The following is a 25,123-nucleotide window of genomic DNA, read 5'->3' as shown; positions in this document are numbered from 1 at the left end:
TAGTCTTAAATATGATTCCTAAAGCACAGGTATAGAAAAAAATAAATGCTTAAGTTGAAATTAATCAAAATCAAAATTTTGTATATAAAGGACATTATCAAGAAAGTGAAAAGGTAACCTATAAAATTGGAGAAAATATTTGCAATTTTTATCTAACAAGGGATTTACTCAAATTATATAAGAAAAAGTCTTAGAATTCCATAATAAGAACAACTTTTAAAATAGACAAAAGATTTGAGTAAACATTAAAAATATATACAAATAGCTAATAAGCTCATGAAAATATTCAATACCATTCGTGATTAATGAAATGTGAATTAAACCATCCTGGGATACCACTTCACACCCACTAGGATGGCTATGAAAATAAATGAACAATAAGAAGTGTTGTCAAGGATGTAGAGAAATTGGAACCTCTGTGCATTGCTGATGGGAATATAATATGATTCAGTCACTATGGAAAATACTTTGGTCATTCCTCAAAAAGTTAAACATAGTTACCATATGTCCCCAAAATTCCACTCCTAGGTAAACACTCAAGAGAATTTAAAAACATATGTTCACACAAAATCTTGTACTTGAGTGTTCATAGCAGCATTAGTCATAATAACCAAGAAGAATAAGGAAGCCAATGCCAACTTCAGTTGAATGATCAAACAAAATGTAGTATATTCATACAGTGGAATATTGTTTGGTATTAACAAAGAATTAAATAATTTTATATGATAACATATGGATAAACCTTGAAAACATTATGTTAAGTGAAAGAAAGCAAGCATAAAAGATCATGTACCATATGATCACATTCACATAAAATGTCCAGACTATGCGAATCCACAGAGACAAAAAGAAGATTAGCGGTTGTCAGCAGCTGGAGAAAGAGGAAAGCAGAGATTGATTGGTAATGGATATAAAGTTTCTTTGGGAGGTGATAAAGATGTTCTGGAATTAGATAGCCATGATAGCTGCACAGCTTTATGAATATTCTAAGAACTATTGAATCATACATTTTTAAATGGTGAAATTTATGGTCTGTGAATTATATATCAATAGCAAATTAAATTTAAAAACAATAGAATTGGGTAAAGGATATTAACAAGAAATTCACAGAAGAAATATGAACAGTACTGCAATTAAAATGAGACCATTTCTTCAGCCTCTCATATCATAAAAAATATTAAAAATAAATAGTGTTAACTCAGCTGAAAAAGGTACAGCAAAATAAGCATAACCATACATCATTTAATAACATGAATACATACTGAGAAATGCATCATTAGGCAATTTTGTCTTTATGCTGTGTGAACATCATACAGTGTACTTACACAAACTGTAATTTGGCCTCTTGATGCAGTCAAGAGATGCCATAAGTAGCAGATGTATGATGCTCTGCTTGTTTAACATAGCATATTATTTTACAGGAAACTTTTTTTATAAGCAGAATGAGTACACTCTAAAATAACAATAGAAGGTATGGTATAGTAAATACATGAACCAGTAACAATGGTTTACAATGATCATCAAGTATTATGTATTGTTCACAATTCTATGTGCAAAACTTTTATGACTAGCATTGTAAAATGTTTGTTTACAACAGCAAACAAGTGAGTAATGCATTGCACATGATGTTACAAAGGTTACAAAGTTGCTATATGAGCTTTTCAACTCCCTTATAATCTTATGGGACCATTGTCATATATGCTGTCCATATTTGACTGAAACATTGTTATATGGCACATGACTGAACTCTCATACATAGAATAGGTGTGCAACCTCTTGTAGATGATATGGTTGTATTTATAAGGTCCCAATATATGCATTTAATGACTCAGAATTCCCCTGGGTAGCAAATTTAAATGTATTCTCCAAAAAAAATATGTTAAAGACCTAAACCCCAGTACCTGTGAATGGGACCTTATTTAGAAATAGTGTCTTCGCAGATGTTAGCAAGTTAAAGTGAAATCATACTAGATTAAGGTGTACCCTAAGTCAAATGACTACTGTTCTTAATATATAGAAGATTTGGAGATGAACAGATCCACACTCAGGGAGGAAAGCCATGTGAAGATAGAGAGCAGAGATTGGAGTGATGACGCCATAAGCCAAGGAATGCTAAGGATCATTAGGGGTCGTAGAACTTAGGAAAAAGCAAGAATGGATTATTTCCTAGAGCCTTAAGAGGTGGCATGACCTTGTCAATACCTTGATTTAGGACTTCTAGCCTCCAGAACTGGGAAACAATAATTTTCTGGGTTTATTTTTGTTGGTGGTGGTGTTAGGCATTGAACCCAAAGGCACTTCACCACTGAGCCATATCCCGAGCCCCCTTTTTATTGTTTATTTTGAGACAGGACCTCACTAAATTGCTGAGGCTGGCCTCAAACTTGTGATCTTCCTGCCTCATTCTCCAGAATTGCTGGTATTTCAGGCATGTGCCACAGTGACCAGTGGTTTTCTGTTGTTTTAAGCCACTGAGTTTGGGTAATTTATGGCAGCTCTGGGAAACTAAAATACCCTTCCTGGACTCTCCATTATAAAAATGTTTGTAGAAGTAGGCAATAATATTTATAATGTCTTAGTGAGCTCCTTGCACCACTCTAAAATCTCAAAAAAGAAAGATAACCAAAGTATCCATCAATACTTAACTGGTTAAATAAAGTACATCCCATTGTTCATGGAATGTTACTGAGCTATTAAGAATCAATTCTTGGGCTGGAGTTGTGGCTGGGCACTTGCCTAGCATGTGTGAGGCACTGGATTCAATCCTCAGCACCACGTAAAAATAAATAAATAAATAAAATAATCAATTCTTATACTAATAAGTAAGGACTTGTGTGCTATATTTCTAGAAGAAAAGAGAAAGTGGCAAACAAGTATATAAATGTATCTTAGTCCATTCAGGCTGCTATTACAAAATACCTTAAAATGGATTGTTGGAGTAACTTTTGGTTTGCAGCTAGCAGCTATGAGCAGCTCACAGTGCTAGGAAAACCTCCGCTTGTACAGGCCTGACAGGAACACCTGCAGGTCGGGGAGCTCTGCACTGAGCAGTCAGTGAAACCACATCCTCAGTGCTTGAGGTCAGTGTTGCCAAGCTACAAGGCCAGGAAATCCAGAGGTGCTTCAGGGCATGAAAACCCCAACTCAAAGGGCCCCCTCCGTTAGGGACAAAGATCCTTCCAGACTGCTTTCCATCACGTAGCAATATTTAGAGCTTCCTCATAGTGCGGCTACATTAATCATAAGATGATTGGTTTCTAGATGTTGTATAACCTTCTTGCTTATGTATGATTCGAAGATGCATTCTATATCAATTGTAACCACTTCCGCATTAAATGAGCTTGCTGGATGTCGACTGTGGTTTATAATCAGCCAGCTTTCTCACTAAGCTCCTGGTGTCTGTGTTGATTTGACACTGTGTCTCTACCCCCCCCCCCACAACTGAGGTAGCTGAGTGACTATCGACCACACCAGTGACCAGGAACACATATAATGGATTACTTATAAACAATAGAAATTTACTCCTCATAATTTTGAAGGCTAAGTCCAAGACTAAGGCACTGGCAGATTTTGTGTCTGATGAGAGTCTATTTCCTAATTCATACAAGTGCTCTCACGTGGTAGAGCTGTGAGGGTGTCTCTAGAGCCGTTTCTTTTTTGTTGTTGTTTTTGAAAGGAAAAATGCTTTATTACAGGAATGTATTCCATTTTTTTTTCAAAACATTTTGCATTTAAGAATGAAATATTTCAAAAATATGTGAATTTCACATTCACAACAGATTTTAGATCACTTAAATGCAGGTTTTAAGTAGAAACATGGAAATCTCATTTTACATATTTATAGAACTCCTGTATGGAACCACTATATTATCAGTATAATTCACACAAAAATATTAACAATTAAATAAATCCTATATTTGATCATCCACTATTTACACATCAAATTTATGTCCCAATATCATTGCACTATCTTGATTCTTTATCATAAAATCTAGAACTGATATGATAGATTTTTTAAATTAATTTTATTTATTTTAATTAGGTATATGTGACAACAGAATGCATTTTGATTCCTTGTGCACAATTGCAGCACAACTTTTCATTTCAGTGGTTGTACACAATGTAGCCTCATACCATACATGTAGTCATACATGTACCTAGGGTAATGATGTCCATCTCATTCCACCATCTTTCCTGCCCCCATGCACCCTCCCCACCCACCCTCCCCTTTGCTCAATCACAGTTCCTCCATTTTTCCCATGCCTCCTCCCTCCCCAATATGGATAAGCATCCACTTATCAGAGAGAACATTCAGCCTTTGTTTTTTTTTTTTTTTTTTTTTTTTTTTTTTTTTTTTTTTTTTTTTTTTTTTTAGGATTGGCTTACTTCACTTAGCATGACTATAAGGGCACTAATCTCATTAACAAGTTATACACCCATGTGATTTAATCACCCCAAAGGCCCCACCTCCTATTGCCATCACTTTGAGGGAGTTAGGATTTCAATTTACGAATTTAAGGGGACAAAAATATTCAGGCCTTAGCTGAACCATTTTTATAAAAGTGTATACTTTTGAACTATTAAAGAAAATTGTACATACAGACACATATACACATTAAGTGTGTATTTTCTTTAAAATAGAAAATGATACAAAGTAATATGGAACTCTCAACAGTAGTTAATACTAGGAACTTGTAGATGTGGGTAACAATTTGGATTTTTACTTCCTATTCTTGATAGATTATTTATATGTGAAGGTATACTTCTGTATGGAAAAATATAAACATGCCTACCATACTAAAATGCTTTCAGTTGCTCAAGCATTCCACTCTCTTTCATGTTTCAAGTATTTGCCCCTGGTTTTCCTTCTGCCTGGAACACTGTCTTCTTTGTCACATGTGCCATTCACTTGATTTTTGCAACACCTCAGTGTTTTCCTCCCATATCCCTGGCCACTCCTTTTAAATCTTATTTGCCAGCTCCTCCTCCATCACCTTTTATTACTGGAATTTCTACAATGCAACATGACCAGAAAAAGGATGAATAAAGAGGCCATAGTTAAAGGACTATTGTGACCTTCAATATAATATGAAAAGCCAATGAAGCAATACTGACCAAGTCTTGAGGGAATGAAAGTGACACCCAAGTGCTGAGGATGTGGCTCAGTGGTAGACCACTTGCCTGCCAAGCACAAGGCCTTGGATTCAATCTCCAGCACCACAAAAAAAGAAAAATAAAAACAAAGAAAGGGAGGAACATGGGAGAGACGGAAGAAAAAAAGAAGGAAGGAAAGAAAGAAAGAGACCCAAGAATTTTATATGCCTTTGAGACTTTTTATATGCCATTCAACAGACTGGTAGTCTCAAGTATGCAAAAGTTCATGAAATGCAAACTATAGAAACATAATTTCCTCATATTCATAATAATAGTTTACTATGTGCACTTCCTTAATAAAAGCTAGTAGATAATAATATCTAGACAACCAAAGAATATTAAAGTAAAGATCTTAGGAATGAATAAGTGGTGGTGGTGATAAAAAGACTAGTGGTAAGTACTGATTCACTTAAACACAGAAACAAGACCAAACAACTTACAGAATTCTGTATAGAGAACAGAATGTAAATTATATAAATTATGAGAAGTTAAGAATAATAACACAGCTATGTGTATAGCACAATGGCAAGTATTTTACATATATTAACTCATTTATTCCTCGCAACAAGCCAATGAAGTAGGGACTTTATAATCTCCATTTCAGAGATGAACAAACTGAGAAATGCAGAGATTAAATAATTTTCCCACCTTTACAAAGCTAGGAAGTGGCAGAATTGATTTGAACCAAAGCAGGCTATCTTCAGAACCTATGCTCTGAACCAACTATGCAGGAAATCAGTCAACACTATCAAAATTGAAACAAGAAGATAAAAATATAAGGACTGACACCTCTACATATATTTCATTTCTTTGATCTTAACTTTAAAATAGTCTTTCAAGAGACTATAATTCCTTGAAAGAGAGGAAATATTTATCTGAAGTTTATTGATTCCTTTACTTCCACTTTGATTTATTTTTCTTAGGTTCAATTGAAGCATTTTTAAATTTCTATACTTTCATCTGGGTGCAGTGGTGTGTACCTGTAGTTCCAGCTACTCTGGAAGCTAAGGCAGAAGGTAGGAGTAAGAGGCCAGCCTGGACAACATAGCAAGACCCCTTGCTTAAATAAAATAAAATTTTAAGGTCTGAGGATGTGGCTCAATGGTAGAGCATTTTCCTAGAATGTGCAAGGCCCCAGGTCCAATCCCCAGCACTGCCAATATATTTTATTTTAAATAGCATGCAAATTATTTCTACTAAAATTTGACTATCCAACTATTAACCCTATATATTAAGAGTGATGCCCAGAATAATGTTCATTAATCTTAAATAAGCTACAATTTATTAAATATTCACCATCTGTCAGATATGGAAAAATACACTTTAAATGAATTACCTCATTAATTTATCACAACAATCTTATAATAGATACTATTTTAATCCTTCTTTTATTCAGATAATGAAACTAAGGCATAATAATGGTTATTCCTGGTTTGTGGAGATATAGATTTTTCCCTTATTTGTATTTTCTCACATTTTTTATTATTTTATAATGAGTATAATAAAAATACAAAAGCTATTCTAAAAATGTGTTTTTAAGTAAATAACTGTGAAGATTCTCTAGGGTTCAGTCTTGAACACTTGCTATTCTGAACACTCTTCCTAAACCATGTTATCAACTTCTATAGCTTTCCCAAAGGCAAATGGCTTCCAAATCTATATTTCAGCTCCAGGACTGTTTTTCTGAGCTCCAGACATATATTCCCACTGAAAACTACTCATATGCTCTTGGATGCTTCATAGACAATCCAAATTCAAAATGTCCAAATCCATACTCATCACTTACCCACACTAGTCCTCCTCAGTGCTTCCTAATCACAATGAATGGTGCCACTCTCCACCTGAATGCACAAACCAAATATCTATGAGTCATTTCTTATTCTTCTCTTTTTCCTGCCCTCTATATCCTATCCATCACCTAAAATACACTACCTCTAAAATATATTCCAAATCTGTCCACTTCTCTACATCTCTGCTACCAGTCCCCTAGTCTGAGCCACAATTATCTCTTTCAATTACCTCCTAACTGGTCAACCTTTTTTAAGATTCCTGATCCTGGGCTGGGGTTGTGGCTCAGTGATACAGTGATTGCCTAGCATGTGTGAGGCACTGGATTCGATTCTCAGCACCACATATGAATGGATGAATAAAATAAAGGTCTATCAACAACTAAAATTTTTTTTAAAAAAAGATTCCTGATCCTTTACAATTCATTCTTCTCACAGCAGCCAAAAAGATGTTAATAAATATAATAGGAATTCTCCTTGAGTATTTCAATGAATTCCCATTGTTCTTAGAATAAACTTCAAATCCTTGCCATAGCCCTTAAGGAAGAAACTAGATGTTTCTTTCCCTATATGCTTCCCCCTTCTATAGCAAAACCAGGATATTATTAGGAGTAGTGCTGAGGATCAAACCCAGGGCCCCACATGGGCTAGAAGAGCACTCTACTGCTAAGCCCCAGCCCCAGCCCCAGTGGCTTGGATTTTATAGACAATAAATATACATTGAAGGATTTAGGCAGAGGAGAAACTATCCTCATATTTACGTCTCAGTAAAAAACACTGTGGAGGCAATGGACTAGAGATAAGGTAAACAAAATTCTATTACAACAATAAAAGTAGCTATAGACCCTTGAATAAGGCAGTAGAGATTGAAGATGGAGAGAAAAGTATTGTGGTGATAATTTAGAGGCAGAATTGAGTGAACTTAATGGGCAATTAGGCATGAGGATGAATAAGAGTGGAAGAAATCAAGGATCTTTCAGAAATTTCTATTCTAAAGATTGACCATTATGATATTTAGTGAAGAGGTAATATAAAAGAGTATTTTCCCATAATTCCCATATTGGGATTCCAATACAGGAAGGGGATATAATTAATTCAATTGGGAACAAATAATAATTTATAAATATTTCATATGATCAACTGATATATCTAGAAAGTTAAGTGGACACATGAATCTGCAGCCTCAGGAAAGGAGCCTGGGTGAGATATATGGAATTGAGACTCTTCAGAGAGGATGGTAACCTAAACTAAGGTTCTAGAAATGAGCATACAGATGATATAATGGCTAACAAGTTTGAATGGATAGGACCTGGTGACTGATTGGATAAAAATATTATGATAGAGGAAAATCTACGACAACCCTCAGATTTCTGATTTGAAGACTGTGTGATTGTTCCACTGTTAAGGGATGAATCATGTTTTTTTCAAAATTCATATACTGAAGTCTTACCCCCAATTATCTCAGAATTTGACTGTATTTGGAAATAGGGCCTTCAAAGTGGTAATGAAAATAAAATGAGGTTATGTAAATGATCACTTACCCAATATGACTAGTATACTTATAAGAAGAGATCAGGATATAAACTCATATGGAGGGAAAAAGTCATGTGAACATGAAGACAGCCATCCACAAGCCAAGGAGAGAGTCCTCAAAAGAAACTAACCTGGCTGACATATTGATCCTGGACTTCTATCCTCTAGAGCCATCAGAGTATAAGTTCCTCTTACTTAAGCCACTGAGTCAGTGATACTCTGCTATGGCAGCCACAGAAAAATAAGATAGCCACCAACCAGTATTGGAATTATGGGAAAGAAAGTAGGCTGGGGCAAGGAAGTTTTGGAAGAGGAGTTTGATATAGAAAATTTCGAGTTTGGGGTTCTTGAGGTACATCCAGGTAGAGATGTTCAAATGATTTTGAAATGGAAAGACAGAACTGGGTTTGGGTACAGATTTGGATATCATTGATATATAAGTGATATTTTAAACTGTATGAGTGGATGAGATCATCTAAGAAGTATATGTAAAGTGAGAAGAAGTACAGAACTATAATGAATGTGGTTTATGAATGAAAAATATTGTGGTGATAATTTAGAGGCAGAATTGACTAAACTTAATGAGTGATTAGGCATGAGGATGAACAACAGTGAAAGAAACAAGCATAATAAATATCAGCATTAAGGAACCAACTGAGGAAGAGGACCCAGGAAAGGAAAATAATCAGAGACACAGAATGGAGATAGAGAGATTAAAATTAGTCTTTATTTTATCCTGTTTTTAGTTCTAATTAGGTGAATACATATTGATCTCAGTTCTCCAAGAGCTTTTACATAGTGAAGGAGGCACTATTTCATTCATTTATGGATCTCCAACACCAAGCACAGTGCCTGACATTTAATATCCCTACAATAAATATTTGTTGAATGAAATAAAATTGAAATTAGAACTCCATTCCTTTTTATTTTGTTTGCTTATTTCTGGAGTGTGCAGCATGTCTTGCCACTGATATTTTAAGTTCATAGCAAAAAAAATCATTTCAATGTGTCCTAGGCTTGATCCCCTTCCAACCCAACCCTCAGGACAATAGTTTTCATTATAACCTTCTGTCTTTGCCATTCTGGATGGAATTCTGTGCACAGAAGTTATATACATATATGGGTATATCTATGTAACAAATCGCAGCACAGGAGCCCCCTGGGCTCCCTCAGGCTCTGGTATGACATATTTGAGCCATATAAATTCAGCTTCTCCTCTGGCATCTGTTAGCCGACTCACTTGCAACTCCACCTCAGCAGTGGTCTCTCAGTCCTCTCAAAGCAGGGAAGGAGTACTGTGTGCTGAGAGACCATGGCAAAGAATCCTCCGGAGAACTGTGAGGACTGTCACATCCTAAATGTAAGTTGATTCATATTTTTTTCCCTTTTGAGCAGAAGCATGGTTTGGTAGATTTATCGAATTGCAATGTGAACATTAGAAAGTGAAATCAAAGGAGACTGAATTATGGCTTGCTATTTTGAGGATTATTGTGTATTGTTCCATTCTCTCTGTTCTTTGCTTAGGCAGAAGCTTTTAAATCCAAGAAGATATGTAAATCACTTAAGATTTGCGGACTGGTGATCGGTATCTTGGCCCTAACTCTGATTGTCCTGTTTTGGGGGAGCAAGCACTTCTGGCCAGAAGCACCCAAGAAAGTAAGTAAAGTAAATGTATGTCACTATCCAGTGCTTCTGTACTGAGTTGATTAAAATTAACCAGTGGTTGATGTGTAAATTACTCTGAAAATGAAAAAAATCATTAAGTCCTTTTTGTGTTTATTTTCTGGTGTGAAAAAGTGAATCAAGATTTTGCTCTCTTTTATTTTTCTAATAATTTTGTTAGGGGTAAAATTGTCTTCTGCATTTTAGTTAGTAATGATAAGATGTAGGTTTGCCCATTCTTTTATAATACTTTGGCTTTAAGGAGTTAAGTCTCCTCCTAGAAGCAAATTTTTACTGTTAGGAAAAAAATATTTTCCATCTTTCTTTCAATTATCTGGGCAGAAACTGATGGAAAAGTAATTATACCACCACATAAGGACAAACCACCAGAAATGGCAGCAAAGAATTTTCAGGGATTATGTTTCTGACTTAATGCATCTGTTGTGAGGACAGACAACAAGCTCCTTTTTTATAAGAAGCAATTTGTATACCTGAGTTTGCATTTATTTATGATTAAAAAGCTAGAGCTTTTCAGCTTCTCACAAGCCACAATCATCACTGCCCCACTGAGATAGTAATGCCAGAAAGTAGAAGCACGTAACACCAAGTCATTAATCATAGATGTCTCAGAAAGCTTGCAATATTGGGGTCATTCAGTAAAGATTGTTTGACCATTGTACTTTGTATTAGTGCACTTTAATGTTTTTGTTATTTTGGGACTCACAAATGGGCCAATTTAGATGTGACCCCAATAAAACCAGAGTCCTTTCATGCTAGCAATTTCCATTTGAAGGAGAATTAATAAATATACAAACTATAAGATATAAAGATGGTTCTCTGGTTTTGCCATCTTTTCTCTCTGTGTGTGGGTTATTGTTGTTGCTACTGCTGCTATTGCTGTGGTTAATTTGTTGTCATGAGATGATCACTTACATTTGGTAACAGATGTTAAGGAAGAAAAGGCACAGTTCCAGGAGGGAGAATGAGACAAGAAGAAAATGGGCTGGCATGGACCATTAGGAGCCAAAGGAGTGATAGGAGCAGAGAGGAAAGAATATGAGTAAATGGGGAAGGAGAGGCACAGGGGAAAATAGAAAATAAATTGTGGCTAAGTGTCCCCCCAGAAAAGAGAAAAGTAAAGCATAGCTACCTTCAGATTCTACACCTTTGCCTACCATTTATTCTCAAAAGATACCTTATCAAGTTTAAGTAGGAGGAAGAGCAAACCAGCCTACTTTATTTGTTTGCATTTTTATTTATACCTTGTTCCAGAAAAGATTTCAGGCATCACCCAATGCCTATAGTTATCCTCTTCTCCTCCCCTCTCCACACACACACACACACACACACACACACACACACACACACCACGCACACACTGCTTCTGAACTATTACTGCTTAGGTGCCTTTCTAGAGAAGCCACCTGTGTTCAGACTAGCAGGATGCACAAAGCAATCAAGATCAGGAAGGAAATAGCAAATGAATGAGAGTGCCAAAATGCATTCTGATATAATTTTGGTGCCACTTAACTAATTCTCAAGGTGACATGCTGCCCCATAAATTGAATCTTTGATCCTTTCAAAAAGTATACATGAGTTAGAGGATAAAAAACTTTTTTGTTCTCCATGGCTATAATGTACTTAACTGGATGTAGTAGGAAACCAATCCCTTTGACCATCCATACACACCTGCCTAAATAGGGGGCTAGATGGCATTTCTTGTTTTATTGTAGCCTTTGGTACTGCAAATGCTATTCTTAAAGAATTTATGTGTTTTTCTAAACTTATAGTACTATTTGCCTCTGTGCAACTATAAATGACTAGTAGGGTTCCTGGTCTCCTCTACTTCCCTATTACATCATCTTTGCTTCTCATTCCAGGTTTTTTCGTAATTAATGCTAAAGAAAAATTCTGAAATTCTTAAACCAAATGTAAAACTTGCTCAATATATACATAGAAAAGGTAGGATATGCTACTGAACAAAGTTTATTTAAAAAATTCAAGTCTTTCATGAAGTAATCCATCTTGGGATGTGATTGTCAGCAAAGGAATTCTCAGAAATGAACAAAGCTATTTTGAAGCAATCCAGATAAAAGACAATAGATGTCTCCTAGGGCAAGTTTTTCCACTATAAACAAAGGTTGTTTGTTTTCCATTCCAATGGGGAGTTTCAATTTATTGTTTTTGATATCTAAGTCCTGGCTTTCACCACAGATCAGCTTGGGTCTTTTGTAAACTAGGAGACCAGGTGGATATACAAACTAAAAGATGCTTTACTCAATCCACTACTACCTTCAAAGTCTCAGAAAAGAAACCCAAGAGACCATCCATGTTCCCAATGGCTAAGACTCAGAATAAGCCCCTGCCTCCAAGTGTATTTAGGAATCCTGAGAATCAATGATTAATCAGATTAGTCTGGAAGAAGATTCCCAGAGAAAAAGGATCCAGATACCTTGCACAAATTTAAGACTCCCCTTAAGAGCATGGTCTAGGGGCTGGGGATATAGCTCAGTTGGTAGAGTGCTTGCCTTGCATGCACAAGGCCCTGGGTTCAATCCCCAGCACCACACACACACACACACACACACAAAAAAAAAACTTAGTTTTTTCTTTGGACCTGAGGTTGTAACTCAGTGGCAGAGTGCTTGCCTAGCATGTATGAGGCACTGAGTTCAAAACACCATATAAAAATAAATAAATAAAATAAAGGTCCATTGAAACTGAAAAGTACTCTTTAAAAAGAGTATAATATAGCAAGAAATAATAGAAGATTTTAACCCAAGCTCTTCATTACTTTCTTTGATAAGCCTATGGGACTCCTGGGGGACTACGGGGCCCTTGGTAGAGAGAACTATTGATGTTATTGTGCTTATTGATGGCAGTGATTTTCTTTGTTGTCCTGGGCTTCCTCCAAGCTCTTAGTGTTTGCTCCTCCAGCCTCCACCACATCTCCTTTTTATTTTGTTTTACAACATCTGTTTATAATAAACAGTGTTTATTTAACATCCTACATCTGCTGTTGACATTTCCATTCTAGTAAGTCCTTCCCTCCCTCCTATATTAGTGTGTACAAAATATCCAGATTTCTGATACCAGAGGGAAGGGAAGCCATGTTTGCCTCCACACATACTTCAAGAATGCATTTTCTGTGTCTGTGCACATGGGTACACACACCCGAGAGAGAAAGAAATCAAAATAAAATGAAACAAAAAAGACTAACTCTGGGTGAGCTGTTGTACTTCCTTCTAGGCTCCAGGCCCCCTGAGCCACAGCATGCATAGGAGCTACTTGAGCTGAATGTCAGCCAGGTCCATCAGGCTCTGTACTCAGCTTTCTTATCCCAGCAAAAGAGACCTATTCAGTCCCAGCAATTTTGAAACAACATCACATTAAGGTTTCACTCCCAGACAGTGACTGCCCCGGGATCCTTAAAGCATATTCACAAGAGAAACATTCTTGGTTTTAAAAGCTCCTGGTGTTTCCCATTTAACTTAAAACATTTAGAAGCCAACACCCTGGATAATGAATGTAACATGGAGAAAACAAATTAGAAAAAGGCCAGGTCATATATTAGCAGTTTATAAACATAGCACAGATTTTGTACTCTTTTCCTCCAATTATTTGTGGAATGAGGCAGAAGAATGATAAATTAAATAAATGAAATGGGGTTCTTCCTGCCATGCACAGGAACTGCCTGGTGACTTCAGAGCTAATTGATTGCATCAGGCCCACACAGTTATCAACATATTCCTGAGGATGTTCCTTCAACTTCTACATGCTACCAGTATGAAATGAGAAGTGATGTGGATAGGCCGGCATTCTTCTGCCCTCCTCATCCCCACTTCAACTGAAGATGACCATTAAAACAGTCTCACCCAGGGTTTCAAACCCAGTTTTATTGGGCTGAAAAGCTTTTGCTCAGAAGTACTTTCTTGTCAAGTTTGGTCAAGTTTTCTTTGTGTCTGTTTTTCTAGTATCAGCATTAGCCCAAGACCAACTTCCTTCACTCATCTCTAGACACACAAGGGAGACAATTTTCCTGCCTAGATTTCTCAGGCTTTCATATACAACAGTTTTGTGGGTGAAATGTGGGACTGGAAAAACATTTATTCTCTCAAGGAAAAAGTTGGAGATGTATCTGGAATCTCTATAGCAGAGGAACTGAGCTTCACCAAATGGTGCCACATCAGCATTTTATAAAAGACGACTTTGTTTTATTTTCTTTTCCTCTTAAAGCATTGCAAGATCCGAGTCCACCCTTATACAACTCCCACTGGGCTAGCTAGTCTTACTCTGGGATACTCAGGGGCAGTTCTCACCAAATACATGAAGGCAGACCAGGGCTATGATGGCCACATTGTTACTCCTTCATCCTCCTAAGATAGCAATTGCTGAATACCTTACATAGCACCTGCAAAAAGAACCCAAGCCTTCAAAGGAACTGTCTTTGAGTGGCTGAGAGTGGAAATGGAGCTGTAGGAGGAAGTGGCTCAGGTGATTAACAGGTAGTTACAGTCCAATGATCAACCTGCCAGTTAGTAGCCCAAATATAAGCAGAACTGATTCTGCCAACAATCAAACATTGCAGCTAGAGAGGGATGAGGGTTAGAGATAGCAATTGAGCCTTCAGAGGCATACAGTAACTTGCCCAAAGTCACACAGCGTGTAGATATGACAGCTCAATTAGGACTAGAAACTGGTCTGGGGATTCTTTTCACTATTTTTCAGCTGCATTGAAGAGTTAGAGGTGGGATTGTGGGCAAGGGAAAACTTCTCAGCTAACACAAGTTTGTAGATGAAATAAATGGCTATTTCTTGTTGAAAAAGAGGAATGTCTGGTTGCTTATGCCAATTTTTTTCAGGGCTGATGATCGAAGTTGCAGAAGTCCAACTTTGCTTGAGAAACAATCTGTCTGCTCTGTTTTGGTATAGAAATACCCAGAGGCCTTTTAATTCCTACAGGCTTGATCAGTAATAATATGGTACAATGCCTTCCCTTCCCTTCCTTCCAGACTAATACTTGCTAGCCAGATATTCTGAGCATGTATTTCACCTTTGGAGAGTGTACCTCATAAACAGACAGTAAAGGATGAAGGTGGAGAGAAAAGCAGCTAGATTAATCACAGGCTTCAAAAAACAAAGCTAAGCCAAATTCCCTCAAATCCCTGTCAGGACAGGCTAAAGCTACTTGCCCCCAAAACATATCCATCACACTGAGGTTCGAGGCAGCGTTACTCTTCATAAAAAGCTTTCTTTTCTGATCTCAGAGACTGTTACAAACAAAGGCGGGAAAACTGTTATAGGGGAATGTTAGGGCTCATTTGCTGCCTGAGTGGAGGATTTAACTTGACAAAGGACAGAATTCCTGGGAAAGGAAGAGAAATTGGTTTGTTTCTCCTCCATATGGTCTCAGACTTCCTGAGTTTAACCACACATCTCCTTGTTTCACTTCTGGTTCATATTCTACTCTATTGTATTCCTTGTCCCGTTTCAACATCTTGGACCTTATAGTTAAGCCAGCCTTAATGTATGGATGGAGTGTGAGCCCATTTGAGTTGTTATGGAAAGATGCCTCTGCTCCCAAACATCTCCTATTCCTGGTGCCATCATGCCTAAAATCCTTCAATAGTACTTCATTCCTTTGAGGGAAGTATTGAACTCAGTTTTAAATAAATATCCTTTGCTAATGTCTAAATGAGAAATTATATGTCAGATTGATTTTTGTCTCTTACACAAGGTACCTGAAACATCATGAGATTCTTGGATGTCTAGACAGGAGATAAAGGGACAGATGGAGATATGAAGAGCATGGTAAAAGACTATGAGGGTACAGAGTAAACAGGATATGAAAAGACACCACAAAAGAGAAGCACCAAAGATTAACTTTCCCTCTTTGCCAATTTGGCAGGGCCTTGGTCATCATATGCTGTCCTTGCTCTGTCCTTCCTGGAATAAAACTAAATTCAGAGCCGAGTCTGAAATGTGCTGCTTGAGCCCACTCACATCTCTCTCAGGCCAGCCATCCTGTCTTTATTTTAGTTTACTCCGGGAGACATCTATTTCTTCATATCCAGAAGGACCCTCAACCCCCGAGCCAGGGAGCTTAGTAGAGAGCAAAGTACTTCTGATGCCAAAGGCATGAGCTCAGTCTTCATATGGGCCGGTGAAGCTTGCATAGCCATTACCAAGCAGTGTGCTCCATAGGGACCCAAGCGAGACAGTATGTCTGGATTTGCTCAAACCCATCCCTACTCAGTCCAAAGTGAGTCACTGGCATCATCTTCCTAGACAAAGGACAGTCTGTTCCAAAAGGACACCTTTGATAGTGGAATTCCATCTGGGTGAATACATAGCTCCCACTCCTATCCCCCACCAGGGATTCACACGCAAATGAAGTCATTCCCATCCCACTCTACAACCTACCATTACTAACATAAAATCAACAAAGTCGTTGATGGATACAATCAGGATGGCCCCTTTCTCTCTCACCAAAACAAAACAAAATAACAACGAAAAAAATCTCTTTGCAGGAATGTTGAAAATAATCAAGATTTGCTGAGTTTCACAGTTTCCAATAATTTTCTTCTAGCAAGGTGTCCAAGTAAAGTGCATTGCCAACAGTGCAGGAAAACTCATTCCACTGAAGTACACTGAAATTTTAAATGTCACCAGTATGGTTCCATAGTCTTCTAGTAATGATTGAAAATACAGTTCATATTTTCTCTTTTGCCCAGGTAGGCAGCAGTCCAACATCCCCTAGTCTCTAACCTAATTTTTCCATGTGATAATCCATCAATGGTGCTACTGATGAAACAAACGCCCCACCCCAGCCCCCAATAGCTAGTGGTGTCAACATTTGTCTCAACAATGGATAGTATTTCTAAGGAAACGACCCCCTGTTGGGAGACCTGACAAGGCTGAATCTGAAGTGGATGCCTCTCTCCTCTGCTTAGGTCAGGCCAACTGAGAGTTCAATTTGTTGCCATAGGTAGAAGTTTCTCTTCTCCAGCTAGCTGCAAAGCTGGAACTGAGGACAAATTTATAAGAAGAAGCAAATAACAAGCCTAAAGGAATTTGCTACCTGTCACAAACCAGGCCAGACTTCCTGAGTTAACTCTGCAGTTGCTAGAGGGTTCTAAATAGTGTTCCCCTTCCCTTTTAAAATGATCTTTTAAAAGACCTTGCCAATGTTCAAAATCTTTCTTTAGGAAGATTAGAATATTCCATTGGTGTGAAATACTTATTCAATAAATACTTAACTTCCAACCATGTCCTAGTAACTGCTGAGCTACAAAGAGGTAAATGACATTGCCTCTGTTTTTTCTATTCAGCAGCCACATTAGACTTTTCACACTTGAAGTAACACTTGTTTCTACAAATCTTTCCAACTTGTTTTTCTACTTGAGTTGGGGAAAATTTGACCAGGTTAAACTAACATGCTGTCACAGACATCAGCAGACACTAAAAAATAACCTAAACTAGTACAAGCTCTATGAGGCTGCCACTGGGAACTGTATCATTAGAAAGCAGCACTGGCTCTGTGGATGATTTGCATTTTCAGGCTTTTAGTTTGTGGATGATTTGCATTTTCAGGCTTTTAGTTTTCCAACTTTTTTTGTAAGGACAAATGAATATGAAGAAATATCAGACAAAGGCCTCCTAACAACAGGAAGAAGATAGACTTTCAAATTACACCATTAGATCAGGCCTGATTTGTGATAGGTAGCAAACTCCCTAGACTTGTTGTTTCTACCTAGAAATATGTCCTAGGTTGTAAGTTATGCATTTTCTCCTAAACTAGAATACTTTATGGGAATAGACCTCTTGGTCTTTAGAAAAAGAATTGTCTGTTTCAGATAGAAGAAGGAAGTCTATAGTTTTGTTTTAGCCACTCAAGAAAGAACAGATAAGAATCCTTCCCAAGGGACTCTTCTCATGAGAGTCCCTATTATTTAGTGCATTGTACTTGACACAGCTACTGATTCTATATATATAGAATAATCTAGAGAACTTGAAAACAGTGGAATGGGTTTGGAAAATAGGACCCAGGTCTAAACTAAATGAGTTTGGTAAGCCTATAAAATAGAAGACTGTGGGAAGACAATAAACATTTCCTGGAATTTAAAAGGCAAAAGGAAGGAAACAAGGACAGGATAAGACTGTTACCTAATATACTGGCCAAGAAAAGTATCTATGCATTATATAAAGGACAGACCCAAAGTTGAGGCAATATTAAAGCCCTGGGGATAGAGAATAATGCCTAACCACACTAAATGTGTTCAAATCTCTTTCTTGGCCAAAGTGAATTTCATGGTTGGGAAAGGAGACCACAGAGAACTTGGAAAAGGAAGCTGTAGCTTAAAGATCCAGCATAGGTTTTAGGTGATCCCTCGGCTTAACACAAGAGGAAAATACTTTACAAGCTGGTTTGCAGAATACCATTTGCTTTTTAATCAAGGCTGCCAAGAAAACTGTTGGAATTCTTAGTAATTAGCTCAGCAACTTGGCTTGAATACAAAATACTGGCTCTGAAGGGATCCCCATGCCAACCCTAGTGCCAAAAAGCACCTCTCTTTAATCTCAAGTTTCAGAGAATTCCCAACAGCAAGCTGCTGAGATGGCACCTCACTACAAAGGCTCTGGAAAGAGAAGGTGTCCCAGATATTACCCAATTAAAGTATCTTATGAAGGGATGCACCAAGTATCTTAGAGCTTAGTTTCCTTTGCTTTCCCAGACCTATGACATGGAACACACTTTCTACAGCAATGGAGAGAAGAGGAAGATTTATATGGAAATTGATCCTATGACCAGAACTGAAATATTCAGAAGTGGAAATGGCACTGATGAAACATTGGAAGTACATGACTTTAAAAATGTAAGTTGGATATTTGAACCCTAAGGCTTCCACTTAAAATATTAGAGTAATTAAGTCAATTAATTTTCATATAAGTTACAAGATAAAATTTTCCTTTGAATTCATATTGTGCTAGTCTGTAGCACTGAGATGATGGAACTCATTATTTGTAGCTATATCAGGAAATTTTATTATTGTTTTGTTGTCTTATAGGGATACACTGGCATCTACTTTGTAGGTCTCCAAAAATGCTTTATCAAAACTCAGATTAAAGTGATTCCTGAATTTTCTGAACCAGAAGAAGAAATAGATGAGGTACGTAAGAATAATAAGAGTGGTAGTAAAAGGTATCATTTACTGAGTGCTGATTATGTGACAAATGTACTAAATACTGTACTCTCATTTGATTCTTGAATAACCCTATAAATAGGCACAATTATTGTTATTCTCGTTTTTTGATATAGAAAATGAAATTCAGAAACAAAAAGTGAATTGCCCAAGGTCATACAGCCAGTAAGTAACTTGAAATCAGACCTCTCAAAAAACTAAAGTTCATACTTTTTGATGCAACACTATATTTTTACAACTGACTACTCATCAACATTATATATACTTGCTCCCAAACAAATCATTTCTAGTAAAAAGGATGAGCCAGAGGAACAAAAGCAATCTTGCCTAAGGTAAAGCATTTTTAAAAAATAAGTACCAAAACCACCTGGGGTCCTTGCAACTTCTTTTTTTTTATATTTATTTTTTAGTTGTACTCAATACCATTATTTTGTTTATTTATTTTTATGTGGTGCTGAGGATTGAACCCAGTGCCTCATACATGCTAGGCAAGCACTCTACTGCTGGGCCACAACCCTAGCCCCCTTACAACTTCTTTCATAAATGTTTGTTTATATTTTAAATATTTCAGTGTATTCACCTCACTGCTTTATGCTTGGCAGCTGATAGAATAATTCACATCATTTATTATTATCCCTTACTAGGAAAAGCTAAAAGCAAAGAAGACAAGAATATCAGTGTAATAAGAATTCTCTAGAAACACTACTGAGTTAGGGTGAGGGACCCTAGAATTCTGGTCTAATCAATGAATTGCCCTGAAAGCCTAATGGGAGATGAATCATTGCTGCATAAAATACAATGACCATTATCACCCTTGAGGCTTTTTATATTTCCCTGGTATCCTACCTATAATTGCAATATGTGGCTATGAGTGGGGGGATAAGGGAGAGCTTCAGCTAAGGTCATATTGTGATAGCACACCCCTACTAGAGCAAGAAAAACAACCCAAGCATTTGTTTCATCTTATTTGATTCACTTTGGTTTAGAGTTTAACTGGCAAATCAAAAATGAGATTATGGTAATGACACAGTGACATCTCTATATATCATAAAAACCTCTCTCTTTCTTCCCTGTCTCCTCTTTTTTTGGTCACTTTTCTCCCACCTAACTATCTTCATCTTAATTCTCACCTACTCATTAATCTTTTTCTTTTCCTTTTCTTTTTTGGGAGATGATGGGGACAATTTTTCCTTTTCCTGACTCAAGTCTTGAAGCCTACTACTGGTCTTCTCTTGGACAGAGAAATTACAAACCTTGTTGTTACAATTTCCAAGAAAAACTATCCCCAAATATAATGATGTTCTGTTACCAAAGTCTATGTTAGTGACAGACTTTGTATGTTTTTTTTAAATATTTATGTTTTAGTTGCAGTTGGACACAAAACCTTTTTATTTATTTATATGTGGTGCTGAGGACCGAACCCAGAGCCTCACATGTGCTAGGCCAGCACTCTACCACTGAGCCACAACCCCAGCCCCTAGATTTTTTAAAACTAAACTTAAGTTAGATGTTTCTTAGGAACAGAACAAGTTTTAGACTATTAGGAATGACTGTAGGAGGCAATGATAAGATGAAATGAGAATCAATAGGATTAAAAAGCAATATGCAATATCATATGATGATTTTTACCAAATAAGACTTTGAGCATGGCACCTAGCAATGAGAGCCTGAAGTGATATAATAGATTTATTTTTCCAAAAGAGATAAAGCCAAAGGCCCATAATTTCTCATTTTGGCCCTCATTTATTCTTTAGTTAAGTTTGCTGAATTTTAAAACAACACATGTATTCATCTCATAATAGCAAAATCACTGTGTCTTCAAAAATTCTACTTTTTATATTGACACACATTTTTAAGAAACAGATTTTTGGTCCTGAATGACAAAACAACCTCTTATTCTGTACTTTCCTCACCACTTATATCCATGGTGTGTGCATGTAAAACATGCAGAGCAGGTATATAAATAGCCCTTATTTTGCTAACAAAGCTAGTCAGCATATCAACCCTCATTTTATACAGTCCCTTTCAATGCATCCCAAGAGTCAAGGGCAAAATAGCCAGGACTTGAAAATTGTGAATGGCTTGGGGAAAAATTACACAAGGGATATTTCAGAGAATAAACAAAAATTGTAAAGCTAGAAATAAACAAAATAGAAAAGAAAAAAAGCCTTATTAAGAGTGCCCAGTGGGGGCAGGTTATGTTAAAGCCTTAATGACAAGAAAGAACTAGATATACAAGAAAACTATTTGTAATACTAGCAATTGAAGAGAAGGTATTATTATTAACAATATTAGAAAGGCTCCATAAAACAAAAACACTCAAGTGAGATAAGACCTAAGTATGTAGAATGAAAGGTATGAAATAGTGGTAGGGCCAATGAAGTCATAAACTGGAGACCAGACTTTAAAATATATAAAAAACATATTTTGTACTACAATGACTTACCATTAACAGACAAATCTCTTAAAACCAAAATATTAGGTTCAGTTGCTATTTAACTTATGTCACTACTTTGGATCACAGGAGTTTTTTCAGCTTCAAATCAAATCCTGTGCACAATCCTAACTGTAAGCTTAAAACAAGGCAGGCACTCACAACAGCCATTTAAAAGAGAGAAAACAAATGTAAATTTCTCAGGGTTCCAGAAGCTCAAATTGTAACATACATGGCCCAGGGGGCCCCAAGAAAATGAGGGAAAGCCTTTCCAACTTCAAGTGAAATTATAGCAGAGAAAGCTCTTATTTCAGTGAGCAGCTTTGCTATTAGACCCAGGAAGAGAGGATTAGTTGTTTACTCCTCCAAGGGCACCTATTGTATGCAATGACACATAGCTAGTTCACCAGCATCCCTAGTATTGGAATTGTTATTCAGACTCAAAACATATTGTTTTCCAATATCCTGTAACATCTCACTCATTTTATTAATTTCTCCTCCAATTCCTACCCTGAACAATTACTTTCAGGATGAAGAAATTACCACAACTTTCTTTGAACAGTCAGTGATTTGGGTCCCAGCAGAAAAGCCAATTGAAAACCGAGACTTTCTAAAAAATTCCAAAATTCTGGAGATTTGTGATAATGTAACTATGTATTGGATCAATCCCACTCTAATAGCAGGTATGTAACCCTATCCCCACCTCCTCCTACTTCTCCTCCCAAAGATGATAACAGGTTCATGTTTCCAGCACTGAGTGACTACATTTCTAGGAAAACAAATGATCGGCTTGTATCTCCTTGGATGAAATTGTATATGCTGACTGCCAGTGAGGCGGGAATTTTTCACAGCCAAGTTATAAATCAGATAAATTAATGCTGACAGGCTTTTAAGTATCTCAGCAAAGGTAATACCACCCTAATGTGACTAGTGATAGCAAAAAGCTAATCTGTCTTTCTTTGCACATCTATATTCATTGCAGCAGAGACACCACACTATTGCTCAACCACTGTAGGTCCAATCCAAGAACCAAAAGATTGAGAAGCACCGAAACAATGCTCTGTTGTCTCAAGAAGGATTCTTTATGTCAAATGGTGGTATTCTCCCAAGAAGATAGGACAATCACTATAATACAAATGTCTTTGTGGCTATCTTAGGAATCACTATAAAAAGTAATTGAGGGCTAGAAGTCTGGAGTAAAAAAAAAAGTCCAGCCCTCAAATTCTAGTCATCCCAGAGAAGGCAAAAGTTCTTAGACAGCTTATTCTGTCCAGCTAACACAGACTTTCATCTCCCTCATTCTGAAAAACATAGATTACTATATTACTCAATAGAAGGTGCTCTTATGGATACATGCATCTATCAGTTTCTTTGGAAATTAAAAAAATATATATATAAGTGAATGGAATGTAGTGTCCTGGAACAGAAAACAGAAATTTATGGAAATACTGATGAAATCTGAGTAAAGTCTGTAGTTTAGCTAATAGCATTGTAGTAGTGCTAACTTCTTAGTTTTGATCATTGTATCATGGTTATGTCAGATAACAGTAGGAGAAACTGGGTTAAGGGTATATGGAAACTCTGTTCTATCTTTGCAACTCTTTTATAAATCCAAGATTATTTTTGAATAGAAGGTTTAAAGAAATTTAAGACAGGAAAGAGAAGGGAAGAGGTAGGAAGACAGAGAATGCCAAATGAAATCAGATAGCCAAGAAATAGTTTTTGAACAATTATGTGTAAAATATTTGTGGGAGACACAGAAGTCCCTTGTCCTCAGTTTTTAATTTAGTACACTAATAAGGCAAAGCACACAATATGTTTGATGCCAAACAAGTAAAGAAGTCTGTGTGCATGGAAATGGTGAGGTTTGTTTTGGAAAATACTCCTTAAAATATTAGCAGAAGGAGCTTGGAAAGTGGCCCATGCATGCCTAAATGATATCAATAAGAAGACAAAATGAAAATCTCTATCCCCAACTACTACTCCCCTAAACACTTCTTTCGGAAACACTTACAAAACAATTGCATCATAATCTTATATTTATTATCTTAGTTTCTGAGTTACAAGACTTTGAAGAAGATGGTGAAGATCTTCACTTTCCTACCAATGAAAAAAAGGGAATTGAACAAAATGAGCAATGGGTGGTCCCTCAAGTAAAGGTGGAGAAGACTCGTCACACCAGACAAGCAAGTGAGGAAGAACTTCCAATAAACGACTATGTGAGTTACATTCATTACTCTTTTAAACAAGAAAAAAAAAATCCCTCACAAAACTTAACTACCCCCCAGATCACAATTACTGGAAGAATGATATGGTTTTAACAAATGTTGAAACAACTTAGACTCTCCAGGAGGCTCATTCAAAACCAATTTTGATCTCTATTGATACTATCTCCACAATTGGATTAAGGAACTTCTCACCAGCTCCCTCCCTATTCATAGAGTCCTCCCCTCCTTTTGGGGACCTATTCCCAGTGAACTTCACCCTCCAACACTGTCTTCTTCTTTCAGACGGAAAATGGAATCGAATTTGACCCCATGCTGGATGAGAGAGGTTATTGTTGTATTTACTGTCGTCGAGGCAACCGCTATTGCCGCCGTGTCTGTGAACCTTTACTAGGTTACTACCCATATCCATACTGTTACCAAGGAGGACGGGTCATCTGTCGTGTCATTATGCCTTGCAACTGGTGGGTGGCCCGCATGCTGGGGAGGGTCTAATAGGAATTTTGAGTTCAAATGCTTAACCTTCTGTCGGCTAACATATAATGAATGCATGCTATTCAATAAATTTCTGCCTCTGAGGCATTTGGCTTCTGGTAGCCAAGACTCTAGAATTACTTGTAGGTAATTCCTCTCTTCATGTTCTAATAAACTTCTACATCATCATCAATGGCTTGATTGCTGCTGAACACACTGGGTAAGTGTTTTCTGAGAATATTCCTGGTTACTGAAATGGAGCACACAGGCGTAACATGGATGGTAACAACGCAAGTTTGCATTTCATCCTCAGGTTTGGGAGTAGGAAAAGGTAAAACATAAGAATTCTGAAACCCCATAACTTGGTGCTGCAGTTGTGACTCAGTGGTAGAGCACTCACCTAGCATGTATGAGGCACTGGGTTCGATCCTCAGCACCACATATAAATAAACAAATAAATAAAGGTTTTATGTCCGTCTACAACTAAAATTTTTTAAAAACCCATAACTTATTCTAGTGTACTGGGAAAGTAGAAATGAAGGGGATAATGATAAAATGCCCCCATAAGTGATGCATAAAACATATCCTTTTGTTCATACCCCCAATGTTTAATTATCTGAACAGCATACTGTGGACTTGCTTAAGTATCTC

General features: G+C 37.0%; 1 protein-coding gene across 1 annotated transcript; it reads left to right on the top strand.

The window, feature by feature from the left end:
- Positions 1–9,546: 9,546 nt before the first annotated feature.
- Positions 9,547–24,661, top strand: TNMD (tenomodulin). The gene is made up of 7 exons (XM_081277919.1): positions 9,547–9,834; positions 9,999–10,130; positions 18,872–19,012; positions 19,205–19,306; positions 22,303–22,456; positions 23,826–23,992; positions 24,284–24,661. Exons 1-7 carry the CDS (start codon positions 9,787–9,789, stop codon positions 24,491–24,493), a joined length of 954 nt encoding a protein of 317 aa, XP_081134045.1. The 5' UTR covers positions 9,547–9,786; the 3' UTR covers positions 24,494–24,661.
- Positions 24,662–25,123: the final 462 nt, after the last annotated feature.

The sequence above is a fragment of the Spermophilus citellus genome (assembly GCF_964194105.1).
Source record: "Spermophilus citellus genome assembly, chromosome: X".
Classification (NCBI taxonomy): Eukaryota; Metazoa; Chordata; class Mammalia; order Rodentia; family Sciuridae; genus Spermophilus; species Spermophilus citellus.
This window is presented reverse-complemented; position numbering and strand designations above follow the sequence as displayed.